This window comes from Macrosteles quadrilineatus, unplaced genomic scaffold (genome assembly GCF_028750875.1).
Source record: "Macrosteles quadrilineatus isolate MER2022 unplaced genomic scaffold, UCM_ALF_1.0 Scaffold_4__1_contigs__length_99947679, whole genome shotgun sequence".
Taxonomy (NCBI): domain Eukaryota; kingdom Metazoa; phylum Arthropoda; class Insecta; order Hemiptera; family Cicadellidae; genus Macrosteles; species Macrosteles quadrilineatus.
Genome location: NW_026542597.1, coordinates 10,521,349 through 10,539,022, shown reverse-complemented (window position 1 = coordinate 10,539,022; position 17,674 = coordinate 10,521,349). Strand labels below are relative to the sequence as shown.

At 33.6% G+C, this 17,674-nt stretch overlaps 1 protein-coding gene across 1 annotated transcript; it reads right to left on the bottom strand.

The window, feature by feature from the left end:
- Positions 1 to 1,392: 1,392 nt before the first annotated feature.
- On the bottom strand, positions 1,393 to 10,941 carry LOC128991587 (probable maltase). Its single transcript, XM_054414600.1, has 10 exons — positions 10,768 to 10,941; positions 10,070 to 10,249; positions 8,951 to 9,108; positions 8,202 to 8,327; positions 7,532 to 7,773; positions 6,868 to 7,063; positions 4,113 to 4,368; positions 3,465 to 3,660; positions 2,243 to 2,383; positions 1,393 to 1,679 (listed from the first exon to the last, which is right to left on the bottom strand). Exons 1-10 carry the CDS (start codon positions 10,916 to 10,918, stop codon positions 1,544 to 1,546), a joined length of 1,782 nt encoding a protein of 593 aa, XP_054270575.1. The 5' UTR covers positions 10,919 to 10,941; the 3' UTR covers positions 1,393 to 1,543.
- Positions 10,942 to 17,674: the final 6,733 nt, after the last annotated feature.

Here is a 17,674-nt window from a genome sequence, read left to right as displayed (position 1 = left end):
GTGTGGCCCCGGCCTAAGCATAAGAAATGCAACCAAAGCCGGTATGTAAAATCATCTTACTTTCCTTAAGGATTAAATAGTTATAAATCTTGTTTATAACTACAAACAGACACCCATTATAAGCATCCATATAAAATATAATTTTTTAAAAGGTATTTTCTGTTTACAAAATACTAGGTACCTACCTTTCAAGTCTCCTAGTCCGTCGCCATTGCTGTCTTTGAAGGAGCGAGGGTAGACTTGGTAGAAGATGGCCCTTCTCCACCAGGGGACCGTGTCCACGCTGATCACCTGGGCTGAAGCCACACAGAACAGCGCGGCAAAACTAACAACCAACAGCATCGTAACAGCTGATTACGTTGGCGAAAATTAATATGACGAAGGCCTGTCGGGATCTGATTTTATACTTGGAGTTATCCCTTCTCTGACCCCTTCTCCTCTCGTTATCAGGGCAGAGGTGAAATGCACCAGATGTTTCAGATAAGAGAGGTGAAGTAGTTCCTTGTGCGAAAACAGTTCTAAGTGTTTGCTAATTGGCTGTTGAGGTTAGTTACGTCATAGTTCGGATAGATTGTTGAGCAGAGATCGTCAGGATGGGGCCCACACAGTTTGCAATCAGCCGAATCAGGTAAACCTTGATTAAATTTTATGCAGTCACAGTACACCGGAAGAAGGGCATTTTGATTTGCAAACTTTATCAGAAAGTTTCAATGGATTTGTTTCCCGAAGGTGCTTTAAACTGACGTGGCTTTACTGTTTCGAGTTTTGACCTGTGATTTGTAATTTTTACCCTAAACCAACCTATAACTTTTATTACGATAATGTGAAGAGTATCTATCAACAGCACCACCAGAAACTCTTTGATGGTGTTACAGTCCGCCAACAGTCCCCCAACATATGCCGAAATGATACAACAGCTCTTTTCTTTATCCTCCGTGCTCCCTTTCTGGTGTAACTCAGGATATAATCAGTCGTTATAATTATGAAAACCGTTGTACTGTATGAAAAAAATATTTGTGGTTAGTGCACCAAAAGACTGTATAAAACCAGCTTAATATTACATTGAATCTTACAGGAATTAGCTAACAAATATAGCAATGTTATTTCATATCCATGATTTAATTTTTTATTTGGTCTTCAAACATCAATCGTTAAATTCACCTATTTAACATTAACATTATTTAACATTATTTGCTGTATTTTTAGACAGGACCTATAGAGAGTTTTGTTGTAAAACATAATAAATTACACTCATTGAGACTTAAAATTCAACGTTATATTACTCAGGATATCCACAAGATACTGACTAAAATAATGTACTTGTCGCCTAAAATAAAGCTTTTTAAATGGTTTAATAATAAAACAAAAAAAAAGATTTTTTCTTTAAAAATACTTTATTACAACACCAGTTAAAAATATTTACAACAAATCAGTCTAAACCTTTATCAAATCAATATAAATATCATACAATTAGACATTAACTAAAAAAATTAAAACTTAAGCTATTAAATTTAACAATTGAACAAAGTTCTTTTACAAGGCCTTATCTCCAGAAATTTCCGAGTAATAAGCAGACGAAGAGCGGAAGAGACAGAAACAGTTGGGTAGCTGATGACTTCACCAAGATGGCGGCTTTTGGCCTCAGTTGAATTTTCGTGGAGTTGGCCGCAATTTTGTCCCTTCAAGAAATATAATAGTTTACTATAAACTTTGAAGACGGAATACATGTGAACTTTCAATTAAAATAAGATATTCTTTCTTCAATAACCCAATACTTACTAATGACTCTATCTAGATTCTAAATAGTAAAATAGCGTAGTAACTACTCAATTAAAGATTCGCTAAATCAAGGCAATCGTTACAATTTCAATCTTTATGCTCCGTTCATGTTAGGACCCTGGTCAGGCAACTTGTATTAACACATTAAAGTTTTTCAGTACACTACTAAAGTTCCAAAATAAAATTGTACACCACGTTTTCCTTAAAAGCAAAAAAAAAAAAAAAAAAAAAAAAAAAAAAAAAAACTTGAGCCCCAGCACTTCCAGCTTATAAGCATTGTAATTAAATTTTGTTCATTAAACTCCTATGAAATTTACAACACCACTATATGCTATAGAAAAGCGATAAATGCATAATTTCCAAGATAGGTGTACAATAGGTTTGACTTTTTGTGTAAATTTCTAACTAAGACTACAATGAATCTTTATTTAGCTGAGATACTATGTTTCAATCGACCGCTTACCCAATCTTGTGCTCTACGTTCTCACTGACGATGACTACTTGGACATCAACATTGCTGGGGAGAGCCAAGTCCAGAGTGGTATATTCTCTCAACTCGCTGCCTAAGTTGATCAACAGTGCGAAGTAAGAAGAGTTCAACGTCCTGCACAACAGTTGAAAGTGACATCTCTTTGACAGTGTTTGTTGTAACGTGGTCAAAACTGGGACTTACTAATTAAAAACTTGGTAAACAATGCATACGTTATTTATCCAATGTTTAATTTTTCGGTCAGATGTAATTTGAATGGTGGGTTAGAAAATGTTTGAATTGCCCTAAGAATGTTTCCTCTCACAAAGAAAAAATCGAGTAAAATAAGTAGAAAGTAAAATGAAGAGTAAATAAGCCTAAGTATGTAAGTAAGCTTTGTATGGCAAGAAAGAAAATAATATGTTTAATAAGGTGATTTTGTGTGAAATAAAGCATTAAATTTGCATACGTAGTTAATATACGCTACCCAATACCCCTGTATAGGCCAATCACCGGAGAATAGGTAGGCAAGATTTAATTTAGAATTATTATTCTTCAACACCAAGCTAACAGCTAAGATGGTGTTTGCTGTGATAACCTATCATTTGGTGATTTCCCTCAGATGGTAGGATTCTGTACAAATTACTCCAATACATTGTAATAAAAAGTTATAATTTTATTCTTCTAAATAATGAAAATCCTTTATAATCTTCCTTGTAAATTATAATATTACTCTATCAGTAATTAAATAAGGCAACAGTCTTACTTGGTAAAATTCCTATGATCTGACTGGCTTAAATAGGCTGTGATTCCCAGTTTCTACGGACTATGACTGTTTCAAGTACAGTAGGCCTAATGCTTGAACTCGTCTGTAACAATTTCGTCTGAAAGCAATTATTTAGCATTTGGTTTCACACAATTAGACCTCATCTTGTCACTACGCCATTTTACATGTTGTTATATGCAAACGTCTTCTTTAGCATCCACGCTATTTTAATCAAAATACAAAGGGTTTCATGAAGATAAAGATCACTGAGTAAGTACAAACTTTGACTTTTGAAAATTAGGGTGGACATTACTTAAAGAGCCAATCAAGTAAACTACACGCTCATTGAGAATCATATTGTAAAGGATTTATTTTGTCTTTTTTCATTGTAAAACCACGTATAACATGAACATAGAAGTCAAAAACAAGTTTTAATAACAAAAGAGTCACCTTAAGATGATGAGAGTGTCGTCATCAGGTGCTAACACCTTGGTGGTGCCATTCAGCAGGACCTCGTCTTGTCTCACCTTGGACAGTGTTTGAAACACCTTAAGGTGACTAGAGTCAGCTGCTTTCTGCTTCTCCACGTTAAGCCACCAGTAGTCTGGGTTCACCGGCAGCCATGTGGTTTTGTTGCTGGAAAATCCTGAAAACGATGGATTGCAGTGTTGTAATTTTGCAAGAAACGTCTAAAACGAGGAAAGCTAAACCCTAAAAAACTTCATTTTTTACTACTAAGCTAGGAGGAAAACATTGATATACGGAATTAAGGTTTTTTTTATTATTTCAAGTTTAGTTTTAATTGTCATTAGAACAGGGGGAGACTATAGTTAGTGGAGTACTTGCCCATAATAATCAGATTCCTTTATCATTCAACCCATAAGTACATAAGATTTAAGGGAATTTGTGTACATAATAATGCATGCAATACTACTATCGTGACCGAAATGAGTTATGTTTAAGTAGCGAAATGAGATAATGTTTTTGGCAGTTGAAACCAGCGTCAACGTCTAACGTCTTAAACAATTGGGTGATTTCTTTAAAAGTATATATGGACTCAACAACATTATTTTGACATAAACTATCAATCCGTTATACCAGCAGATGGTGAGCTGTCCCACTGCATTGGGGTCCTCTCAGGGTCCCTAGAAGCCTTCAGGTAGTTGTCGGGTCCCAAGGACTGTCCACTAGGGTCCACGTTCTGGCTCCATCGTACAAATGTGTTCCTCATGCCGATCTCGTCCCCGTAGTACGTCACCTTCATCCCTGGCAGCACGCCTGTAAGAAGGTTGATGGCGTCTACCATCTCAAACCCGTACCTATCAGCCACTCTGCCGTTGTCATGGTTACCTACCTGTGGAAAAGGAAGATGTTGCCGATTTTTTGTGATTTATGAATTCGTTTGAATTTGAGATATATACTAAAAGTTTCGATTGCAAATTATTTGAAAATTTGCCTAGCTATGTTAGAAATAAATTGACAAACATATGGCTATGCATCTTCTTAACTCAACATAAAATTTAAGAACCAAATAAAAGTTAAATTTTAGACACGTCTGACTAAAGATTTACCCTCGACGGTAGAAAATAAGTCTTGGTTACTTTTCACGAAAAATGTAAAAGAATTGGTGAAAAGTGCAAATAAGTGGGTGTGATAATTGTGCAATACCCCCTCAGGTTTGTCATTAGTCACACCTCTTGGCGGAAAAGATATGAATTTGAACCTACAGCATGACGTGTCCTCTTAACCTATCTGTGTGTCTTACCTAAGTAGTCATAGTGATGTATGCCAAATGCTTATATGCTCAAAAGTAAAAAAATACAAAAATATTAGTCATATATGCTTTATCCAGAGAACAACATGATGCAAAAAAAATTGTCATACAAATAAGTCTTAAAAATAATCTAAATCGAAATTAAACTATGGACCAATAATATGTACTTGTGTATAGACGAAACTATCAAGTGATTTTCCTGTTACCTAGAATAAACAAGTCATCGTTGGCATTCTTATCAATATAATAGTCCCAAATATTTCATCCAACTGCCAGAAGATATAAAATGTGGTTTGACCTTAGATAAATATGCTTCAAAATTAAAACATTAGCTATTTAATGATTCGGACGAATATTTTCTCAATAATATTCTAAGCTACCTATTTACATCGACTCAATTAATTTTATTTCCGGCATATTTTTCAATGAATCCGTTAAAACATTCTATTTCGTTATTTTTGTTTGTTAACCATTCGATAGAAGGAAATCAAATTTTATTAATCACCTCTTTATTTTAATCCTTTAGATACTAATTTTTTAAGTTATAATTAATTTTTAAATCTATGTTTAGGACGCCACAGAGAGCGGCAGCTTGTACATTTCAAGCGAAGAGACTGGATTCAAGTTGTTTGATAAAGTTGTTTAATTTTTGTTTTAAGTTTTGCCACAGGTACTGGATAATGTGGCAACGTAGTTTCAAGAGAAAATATGATTAGATATTCATTTGCGTTGAAGGATTAAACTCATTATTTTATAAAACCTAGAGGAGAAATCGGTTTAGATAACAACAGTGTTTTAGTTAATGCATTTGTTTTTCAATGCTATTTTATGAAGTTATCTGGCAAAAAGATTATAAAAAAACAAACCTTATCTCAGTATATAAAGGTTTCCTAAAAAATCTTAGGTTATGCTTTGTAAAACTGGTTTCTTTCCTGTGCGTTGTCTTACAATTATTGCATGAGCTGAAGGTCTCAAACTATTAATGACAGATAAAGTTATAAATATTCTGTGACCAAATATATTATCAACAAACCAATCACAGGGTACAAACTTAATCAAAGCAGCAGTAAAAATAAAAGTTTTATGTAAACTTGAATAACGCGAGTTCCGCAAAGTAGTTTGCATTTCAGTGGCGTAAATGAGGTCCTTTTAAAAGGTTTTTTTATGAAACCAAAAAGTTATTTTACTTGTATAGGGAAAATACAATGAGAATAAAGTGACTACTTGATAAAAAAAGACTGAGGAACTAAGCGTATTTTGAATTCCATATAATCAACTCTCATTGTTTAATGTGAGTACATTTCGAACAAAGCAAAACCAACAATCTGCATTTTTGGATTGCACGATGCAGTACACACTTAAAAGAAAAAAAAAACTCCTCTATCGAACACTTGAAATAGAAGTTTAAACCAGTAAACAAGTAACACTAATGTTTATCTTTGACTATCGAGAATTGTCGTTTTATTGACATTATCTGTGACAAGTTTGAGTGTATCGACAACCAATGGCAAAGTTCAACATTTACTTAAAAAACAATCGTTGCCGGTTCTTTGGAGTTCTTGTTGAGGTGGGATCTTCTAGAGAGTTTTTGTTCGACTTACTATTGCATTAGCTTAAAACCTTAATTATTTAGTATATTGAAGCGTTATTATGCGCTTAATGGTTACGGAGAAAATTTCAAAGAATTGCGAATTTAAAATTCCCATGTTATTCTTTTGGCGAATAAGTAAACAGTTGTTATTGGCTTGTTTATGAACATATTTTGATCAAATTTTGAAAAATGCATTTATTTCTTACTAAACTATTAACATTAAAAATCCATTTTTTACCCTCCCTGTTGCAGCAAACGTAATTACTCGTTATGTAATACTCAAAAATATAACTCCATTGTAATTATTATTTACTTATCGTAGCTATAACTTTGTGAGAGACTATTAAACTAGTCTATGCAATTTTTAAATAGGCATACAAAATGTTGACTTAGATGAGAAGTCTACTTCTACTTCATTATCAAAATTTAATCTTAGACGGTATGTACAATATGATTGGACACAAAAATGACAATTATTGGTTACTTACGACCCAGTTGGCTACTCCATCTTTTGGCATCTTGTCCAGCCAACTGTCTATGATCCTCTTGAAGTCTGAAGATGTCAGACTCTGGTTACCTTGGACAAGGAGTTCAAAGTTGAACGGGAACATGAGACTGGTGTTGCCGTGACCGTAATACATTATTGTGTGGTCCAGGTCCGTGTATACCTCCATGAAAAGTGCCCTAGGCAAAAATACGTCAGTCTCATTTAAATAAACTACATCTTTAGTGAAAATGTTTACGCTTTTAAGGGAGCATTTGTTATGGGGTCCTATAATATAGGTAGCTAAACATTTTCAGATATAAAATTAAAGTTTAATTGATTTTTATCTGTCATAAATTCTTTGAGACATTGACGCACATTGGGGTGCGTATTTTAAACAGAATATGAGTCTAAGGTGATTGTAAAATGAAATAGAGGATCTTTTTAGCTGTGTTAATAGCTAAAACACCATATTTCATTTGTCAGGATAGAAAGCGTAACAAGGACAGCTTGTCCAGTATCAAAAAATGAAAAACTTAAACGTGTGCACAGTGTATAGATGACAATATGACTTTGACATTTTGTAAAGTAGTTCTAAGATTGCTCATTAGTTTTCATAGTTTACAATACACAATGAGAAACATGTAACCGTAATGTAACTGACCCACCTCGGCTTTCCACTCTTGCCAGTTGAGTAGTTGTAGAAGATCAAGGCCCAGTTGTGGAACAACTCGTAAGTCTTGTCTTGGTTCTGAGTCAGATTGTGAACGTAGTTCTTCCACTGAGTAGCGTCCGTCTCTCCAGGAATCAAAGTTTCGTTTTCAGATCTGTTGTCTGACTCGAACATGTAGTTGGCCGAGTCAAGCCTGAACCCGTCCACTCCGATGTCCAACCAGAATCTGATCACATCCTGCAAGAACAGTAATTTTAGTACAGCTATTATTGAATAAACTGTTGTGAACTACAAAGAAATCAACAATTTCTTCAAGGAAATGTCTTTGAGGTAGACCTAAGTTGTGGTGAAGAATTACAACGTATCATGAAGTTGTAAGTAATATTGAGAGTGTAAAAGAAGACTGGAAGGCACGTGGAAGAGTTTACCAATAATGTAACTGAATAGGAGACATATTGGACAAGTCATAGTCATCAGAGACAGCTGACATCTAAGTTCACAGAGTACATATCAGCTAGAATTATGGCTAGAGGGTGTTTGGATGAAGAGATAAACGTTGGAGGAGATAAAAAAATAAAGGTGGTGGCCAGTAAAAAATACAGGTATGCACAGAGCCGATGTTAGGCTATACCTAAGTGACATATTTTATTTAGGTTACCACTTACCTCCATTTCAGCTACCACTGCTGGATTGTTGTAGTTCAGATCGGGTTGTTCCTTGAGGAAGGCGTGGTAGTAGTACTGCTGTCGACCTTCGTGCCATTCCCATGCAGAGCCACCAAACACGCTCAACTGTGGAGGAAACGTTAACATTCTCAGTAAGATTACTCAATACTTAATGATATCAAACCCCTGAGACATTTATACAGTTTACCACCGTAACGTATTACGCGATGAACCTTTATGACTAAGCAGCCAGCAAACTGTTGTTCATTAAAACAAAGAAGTGTGGCGAAAACATATATTTCACACTCAATTGCCCTGTCAGTATTTGCACAGTTAGGGTTTGGATTTTCTCGAATGAATTATGAACCTATGTTTGAGTTTATACATAAATATCTTATGATATGAAAATATAACGTGTTTTAGTATAATTTAAACGAACCTTTCACATAGTATAGCGCTTACTTGATTGGAACTAATGTCAAATTAAGGGCAGGAGCAGCATTTACCCCCTTACCACATAATGGTTTATTATACACATTTGTTTACGGTTTACAATATTTGAATTGTATTGCAATTTTAGGATACAAATTAAATTTAAATAATCTCTTCACTAAATCGATGACATCATTAACTGAATACAACAGCAAAACTACTATACAGTTCATCGTGTTTCCACGCTACATATTGGTTTCGGAGCAGGCTTGACTTCAATAAGAGGACAAGTTAATTATTAAAACACAAAAACTAACCCAGTTGTTCGGGGGATGGTGTTTTCCGCCATCGTCGATAGTTCCGTTGTCCCAAACGTAATAGTCGGTGTAAGGGTGAGTTCTGTTGACAGAGAGCTGGAACCACGGGTGCAAATCACTGGAATGGTTGGGGACAAAGTCTATCACAAACTTGATTCCTGTAAACAACGAATTCACTGGTAAATTTGAATATACTATTAAATTATTCCATTAAATATGTATAAAATTGAAAAATCTACTGAAATAAAACTAGTTAAAAGATATAAATACTTATTATAGTTTTCATATATCGAAGATTAACAGCTCAGCCTGTTCTACTTGCTTACTGGTGGTGTAAGAATATTGATCATTGTTAATAATTATTCGCAAACCCAAATAAAGAGCAAGTCATTTGAAATTATTGGGTGAGTACTGCAAAGATTAATAATCAAATGACTTGCATTATTCTCCAACAGCAAAGAAATAATTGGCATGACACTAACGAGTGTAAAATGCCAAATCTAGGAAGTAAAACTAAAATGTTGAGGTTTGATTTTTGTAATGTATTTTATTTACTGAAAATGCAGTAATATTTCACAGGTTATATAAAACATTTCAAAATATTATAACTGTGAAATATAGGAATCTGTCGATAAAAACGAATTAGCAAAAACTAAAGGCAAACGATTTAAAATTAAAGGTAAGGTGAAAGCACATTTTCACCTTACATATTGATCAATATTTGTAACCAGTTTTGGTATTAAAATTTTTTTTGTTGAGTCCAGCCATAGAGTGTGACAATTTTTGGCATAGACAAACTGAAAAACACCTTTTTGTAAATCATAACAGCTTTTAAGTCACATGAACAATTGGTAATAACAACATAGCAACTAGGGGAAGTAAGTATTGTTTTAGACGAAGTGCACGCTTTGAGAGTTTGCTTATTTATAATTGCTTATAACTGCAGTACCTATTTATTTTTTAGTGCACAATGGCCACAGCTGGACCTTTTGTGTGGTATGTATGATGAAGTTTTCAAAAAACCAATGGTAGTGGTAAAAAGATATAAGTAATGTAGAGAAACTAAAGTATATAAAGTAAATTAAATATAAATTAAGTACAATCTAGAACCCAACTCACCAAGGCCCGCTAAGGTTTTAGCAAGGTTTTTGAAGTCGTCCATATTGCCATAGAGAGGATCGACGTTTTTAAAGTCGGAGACATCATAGCCAAAGTCTTTGTTGGGCGAGGGGAAGAAAGGAGACAACCAAATGGCGTCCAATCCGATGTCTTTGAAATGCTGAGCCTTCTGTGCCACACCTTGAACCATAGATTATATTTCCAACACAGATTCTGCCAGAGATATGGTTCAAGTTTATAGTTCATAATATTTTAATCATAGCTGTAACCAGTTGCTCATTATAGGTTAAAAATAATTAAAAACACAAAAACAGTTCTTTTATAGCTTTTGCAACAAATTTTAAAATTAAAATCCCTCTCTATTGAGACGAACTTAGCACCTCAATGGTTCTCCTTTACAATTAACGTCTCAGTTCTTATATGTTAATCCGAATTTATCTTTAAGTCCTATTACACTGGAACAATGTGTTTTACCTTTCATTAAATGTCACCTTACCCCTAGCTATTCAAATAAAATACAAATAAACTATGGCAATATTTGTACCCCACTCTAAAAATGCTTGACTTTAAATTATTACGTTGTAAATTCCCACAAAGAACACTATGTGATTTAGTATATAAAGAGTTCATCAAATGCTGTGAAAACTTAAAATTTTATAACACCAATTTCGTGAGATATAAATCTGTAAATACAGTACCTTTAAGATCTCCGGTACCGTCTCCATCGCTGTCTTTGAACGATCTCGGGTACACTTGGTAAAAGTTGGTTCGTCTGTACCATGGGAGTTCGCCCGTCGCTTGAGAAAAGAATGCAGCAAAGAGGAACACTAAGAGAGAGTAGGGCTTCATGACCTCAGGGCTGCAGTAAAGGTCCTTCGACTATGTGCAGACATAGAATGAGAGAGAAGCAACGGTGTGTTGTTTTATAGATTCAACCACACCTCCAAAGTTCCCTTACATACCACTGCTTATCAGGTGAATCAGAACGAAGGATTGCAAAATATGCTGTTAACTCGTGACGTATAAAAGTGCACCTTATCATGTTGATAGTTAAGTGTAGTGTGGAAACTGTGGGGTAAACACGTAAGAAAGTAAAACCACTGTGTTAGTGGTGTAACATTAGGAGTAAGTCTCTTTACATTTATTTTATTAGAATACTGGGTGTCTGAAATCATGACTTAAATAAAAATATGTTCAGGATTGTAACCATCATGAGACTTAGAATTATGCTAAGATGTCCAACTTGAAAATAAAGGGTAATATAAATTAAGAAAACACTCTGCAGTACTCGATATAAATAAATTTCTTCCCATAAATACATTCAATTACATAAAGTAATACAAAATGACAGCCTTAGAGATTTAGGTTATCGTGAATCAATGAGGAAATTGTTTTACATATCCAACAACTCTATGCAAAAATATGTTTGTTACCATTATAGAATTACGTAAAAAAAAAATAAGAGACTTATTTTTACAACAGTTTCCACTTTTTAGCATCTGAATTAATAGTATCCAGGCTTTAAAATGAAAGAGGCCATAGATATATAATATACATTTGCGGAATACCACTTACTGACATAATATGATAACTATCTCAAAAAATAAATGACCTAGTATTATCAAATTTAGCATAAACGGTGTCTGATTGGTGTATATGTGCAATAAGACGGGGTTTTACAAAATTGAAAACTTCAAGCCTTATTGTGAAATTATTATCTACAACATTATCTTAAACTTTTGTATATAAACTTCCTTTTTAACTAAAACAGGTTTCAAGTAAAATCTGTTTTAAGTAAAAATCTATTTTAACTTCAACTGTGTAAGTTTACTTTTCGCTCATGTTTGAGCCTCAAAACAAGGCAGTTATAAAGTTTGGTAAACCATTATTACCAAACTTTCGATTTCATCAAAAACAATATACTTGTTTACACGGCAAAAATACATAATTATTCAATAAAAATCTTTAAAACATATTGTACAAGTGGCAAATTTACGCACTTGGACAATGAAATAAATAGCCCGTGAGGGATATTTTTTATGTGAAGAGAAGGTTGAATCAAGGCATGTATAATATTGCTATACAGTTATATAATAGGTATGTAGGTATATTATATGTAGTCCGGGTGTACATAAAGTCCCACACGGGCTTAATATGTTCTGAACGATATAAATCAATAATATTTGCAACATAAACACGACACCTACAAATCTAACTTTTTTAAGGAACTATCAGTTTTCTGTCACATCATAGGGACGTCTTGCAAGGAGTAAGAAGGAAATCTTAAAAGTAAACAAAGGTTGATATGCACATCAAATTAGAGACGTTTTTTTTTTAATTAAATACAATGCCACAAATTTGCGCTCAAAATAACAATACATAAAATAACAATGAGTCAAAAATGGCAGCTGTTCAAAAGTTCAAGATGGCAGATTCAAAAAATCTTTTAATAAATGTAATTTTATTTTTTACTTAGTTGTTCTTATGAAAAAATACTTTGACATATTCGTTAGAAACCACAATACAGTAATTAAAACATTAAGACTTAGCACGGTGGTTTTAATTGAGGGAGGTGGAATTGGTTGAGTTCAACCAGAGTTTTATAGAGAAATGTTGCGTTTTAGTGGATTTAAAGAAGGAAAGTTCAGAAGTTCTATTTTGTCAATTGTTAAAGAAAGAAAACGTTTAAAAGAAATCAAAAGTCCTCTCTATAACAATTTAGTCTCAGTGTGTTAACTTTTTAAATAATTTTAGAAGTAGTAGTAGTATTTTACAACTGCACAAAAGCAAAATTAGATCCTTACCTGTATTGTATGTAACTTGAAAAAAACTATTATGTAGCTTTAAACTTTAAATTGTACGGTAATACGCAACGTGATGGAAAGCAACTGGTTTCCCCTGACCATTTGTTTTCCTGGTATTTAAGTATAAGAAACCATAATATGCTGGTTAAAGCTTTAAACACTATGTATATTCCATTTCCCATGGAATAATTGCTGTAATGTTGAGCCTATAGTAACCAGCATATGAGAAATTGCAGTACGAGGTATTAATTGCGAGTATTGCTTCAATAGAATTTTTAACAATAATCATATTTTGGAGTAATAAAATAAAAGAATATACGAAAAACAATTTATTTTAAATATTAATTATGTTGTTAATGTCAATCTAGTGAAAGAGGCCTAAACTAAGTGAATTTGATACTAAGTAACTTAAAAAGACATTTGAAGGTCAAATTCTACATTAATAAAAAGCTACAGATTAAATTCGTTGACTCCTTCAATATAGCTTAGTGCTGAAAACTAATTAAATAGGAATAGGAAGTAAGGAACTAATCAAGGAAGTTAATTATCGACTATAAACAAAAAGGTACGTACCGAGCACTATCAACTGAAAGAACTTAACACCAACTCACCAACTCATCGTTTATGACAACTCAGAGCTCGCCACAGGATGTATTTTTCTACCTCAAACAAGTCACATCCGGGGATTCTGTGAGCTAATGTTACCGCTGACCTTCCCAACCGTCAACATTAACCGACGAAAACAGACTTTACATAGCGATAAATAATACTACGTGTATGGATAATAGAAATATACTACCTACATGGTATTGGTAACATGTAAAAAAAGGTAAACAGGCGCAGCCATTCTGAAGAAGGTATATTGGTAGCAGCACGAAAATGTCTTAAGTTATATAAAAGAAAATGTTTACCTTGTGGTTGCCAGATTCTTGACCATTTCAAGAATCTGGCAACCACAAGGTAAACTAGTTTAATCATTCGTTCTTGAAGCTGGAATAATACACAACTTAAAAGAAAATGTATTTTCAAAGAAATTATTTGTTCGGATGATAAAGTTTATTATGAGAAGTAAGTTTGTGCATAAATTAAAACTCACATTTGCTTAAAAAGACTTCAACGAGGAGACTACAACACTTGAGCTTATTAAGAGGGTTGTGAGGCTCAATTTTAGATTATCTCCAACATATATTGGTTAGTCCTAGTGTTGTTATAGAATAACACTATCTGACCCGTCCTACTGTACGATGGCTAGTAATTTACTAAAAGCTTAAATGTACTCGAAATCAATTAATTGACAGTAGGTATTTCAACTGCTAATCAGCATTGAACTAACAGTAGTTTCTACATTGGATCAGACAATGTGCCCGGTTGACCACTTTTTGCGAATTTTCCTAATAAATAGGTATATCTGGCATATCTAAGGAAATATTTGTATCGAAATCCGATTATGAAAATAAATTTCTCTTTGTCTTCAGGTTTCTGGTGGCTTCGAGGGGTCATAAATATTACTTATGCATTCAAGAGGATGAAGAGACAAGACAAGACCTTAAGATTATCATTAACAAATCTGAAAATTTTTTACTTCCCTACGAACCTTCAATAAAACCAGGCCTATTTTATAACACGGAAGCCCTAATAGTTTAATTGGATTCACCTTTTATCATCTAAATTGCAGTTCATTGCAACCAACTCCTGTTAAGTGTGCAAGGTTATCTAGCTCTTATCAGGATCGATGGGATTACATCACTTCACTTTGATTTCAATTTTCCTCTTATCTTAATTGTTTTGGCTCCTGCCTTCTGTTCTTACATGGCACCTCGCATATCGCACCTTACGATTTGTTCTGGCCTGAAAATAACAATTTTTAAATTGCAAGTTTACCTTTTAACCTTGTGTGTTCGTGTGACCTTGTACAACCAAATTTAAATCAATACACAAAAAATCTAATAATTTATTGCTGATGGATTTTTAAAACGGGGTTTTTATGTTGTATGAAACAGAGTGTTTTGCACCATCTATTCGTGTTTCCAAAGTTATCTACTCCTCGAAAACTAATCAATTGCTAACTGTTAACTAAATTTTCACATATGTTCTTTTACTTAGGCTTGGTAAAAAATTTTGATTGGCATATTCGATAGAAATTTGTAATTCACATCAACCAACGTTGTCTATGACTAATTTCATCTGTTAATTTCAATTGTAAAACTGACTGAAAGTCATCATCTATCTATTATATTATTAAAGCGATACCACCAAATTTTATTTTAATTATTAATGGCCTTAACCAAATAAAAATATAGGCATATAGCACATAAAAATGAAGCTCAGATTGTGTAGATTTGTCGAAAAGTATTGATGTGTACGAACTATTTTAGGGCTCCGCCCCATAGGCCGATTTTCAAAGGGTGTGTTAGAAGTTTAAGTTATTCGATTAAATTAGTGAACAACAGCTGGTCAATGCAATCTACCAGTCATAGTTATTGTGTTACGTTTTTGGAATATAATAACCAGTTCGTCATGATTATTCTCGTTTAAAATATACTGTCTTGTACACAATATTCATCAGTCATGTACTTGTTTAATATATTATCAGTCTCGAGTGTTAATACTGTTAATATTGTTCAATGAAATGGCGACCATACATAGTACGTAGGTATTTTAAGCCAAGTATGAATGGAGATGAGTGTAGGAGGAGTGGCGCGATCTTGTAGTCTTGTTAGTGACTAAGGCCGACATTCCTTAGACACAGCTGTAAATTAATAGCCCATACAGCTAATGGCAACTTAGGGACCTAGAGTTTATAGTGGAATCCGAACCACATTTTTCCTTGGTGTATACGAATTAATCTAATTATCAGGATAGTACTGCGGATAGTCGTAGTACTCACTCGTGCGGACGTTAATCCACACCAGGGAGTATCGCATCCACAGTGCATGCCTAAATATCCACAATTTGTGACCTCCTAGTAGCTGGATTACAGGACGACGCCACCCGTCCCAGTCCTGTGTAGTGGATAATATCAAAGACTGATGTGACCTGTGTTCTGGATGATCAGTTTAAAACTCATTCAGTCTCGTGTGGATAATATCGAAGACTGATTGTTAGTGTGTGTGAAATCTGTTCTGGAGGATCAGTGTAAAACTCCTCCAGTCTCGAATAAATAATATCGACTTGTGGTTTGTGTGGATATTTGTCTTGTAAGTTTAGTCTTAGAATCCTCTAGGCCGGTAGCCAGGTGGTTCAGATTCAATCAAACTTTGTTAGTCAACTTATTTTCATTTACTCTCTTCTCTGAGATCACCTTTATTTAAATCAATTAGAAAACTCTGTCCAAATTATAATATGATAATACAATTCTTAACAGTCTGTTAAGCTTTTGCTTATTAACTCAGTATGGTTACTTCTCTTACAATATACATGTTGAGGTTAAATCTGTGGACCTTATTTAATTATAAGATTTGACTTTTCAAACAAACAATATTTTATTTTATAACTTTAAAAACAGAACACATACAAACTTGTACAATTCATAAGCACATTTGTTTTACTCCAACTAGGAAGTTGCTATGCCAACGTAAAAACAAATTTTATAAACATGAAACAGTCTTTAGTTAAACATAGAGTAATAAATAATTGAGTTAGGGTATATTTGTATACAAGATGAATACATTATATTTTTATATTGCTCCAACAATACAAGTAATTTAGCTTATTATTGTTATCATTTGAAATAAAGAGGGGCTGTAACACTTTGAGGAGAATGAAAAGTCAATATTGGTAGGCCTATATATTATTATATTTTTATTACTAAACAGTATAAACTATAATGAACATTTCAACAACATATAAAAGACACATAAATTATATGTGCACTTGATAATCACAAATCTTTCATGGTCATGTTGTGGAAGGAATAGTTTTTTATATTTTCTTACACTAGAACATTATAAGAAGTCCATCATATGTCTGGCGTTTTTTTGCAGTTTACAGTTTAAAAGGGACCGAAATATGACTAAGCAGAAGCAAAATACACTAAACAAGAATCATACTTAATAACGATACAAATTAACTAAACAATAATTATTTATATAATTTAATTAATTAATACATTTATTAATTCCAATAATTTAATTAATCTAAACTATTTATCAAACTATGACCAAAATATTTATAGCAATTTTGATAGGAACAACGTCATAAAAGCCAACAATGAGATGGTCAGCTGTTGAGAAGCATCAGATCCAGTAGAGTTGGACCAAGTCTTGGTTGTAAGCAGAACTGACGCCTTCGGCCTGAGCGTGATGTTGAGTGAACCTTTTTGTTGGTACAACCTGTATGGGAACATATTTGTTTATTCAAATAGTCTTAAAAAATTTGATCGGTATGAAACATGGAAAATAAATTGGGGAAAAATTTCTCACAGCTTAAAACTTAAGCACGTATGGGAATTACTTCTTAGTTTCTGCTCGTGGAGCAATAACCCCCAAAATATTTTTTGAATAGGCATGAAATAGACACACAATGTAACTACTATAAGAAATATATATTAATCCTTCTTACATTTATGTATGAGTTTAGAAATTACTGTATGGACTCTATTCATACCACACAAGTATGAAGTTGATAGGTGTGCGGCATACGGTTTTATCGAAAGTTAGTCACCCTTTTTAGCCATTGAATATTCATGGGGTGCTTGCTTGTCAGTAATACGTACCCAGGACTGTAGTTACAGTTGATGCTGGACACGACGACGTACATGTTCAAATCCAGCCCAAGGGAAGAGAAGAGGCTTTGAGATGTA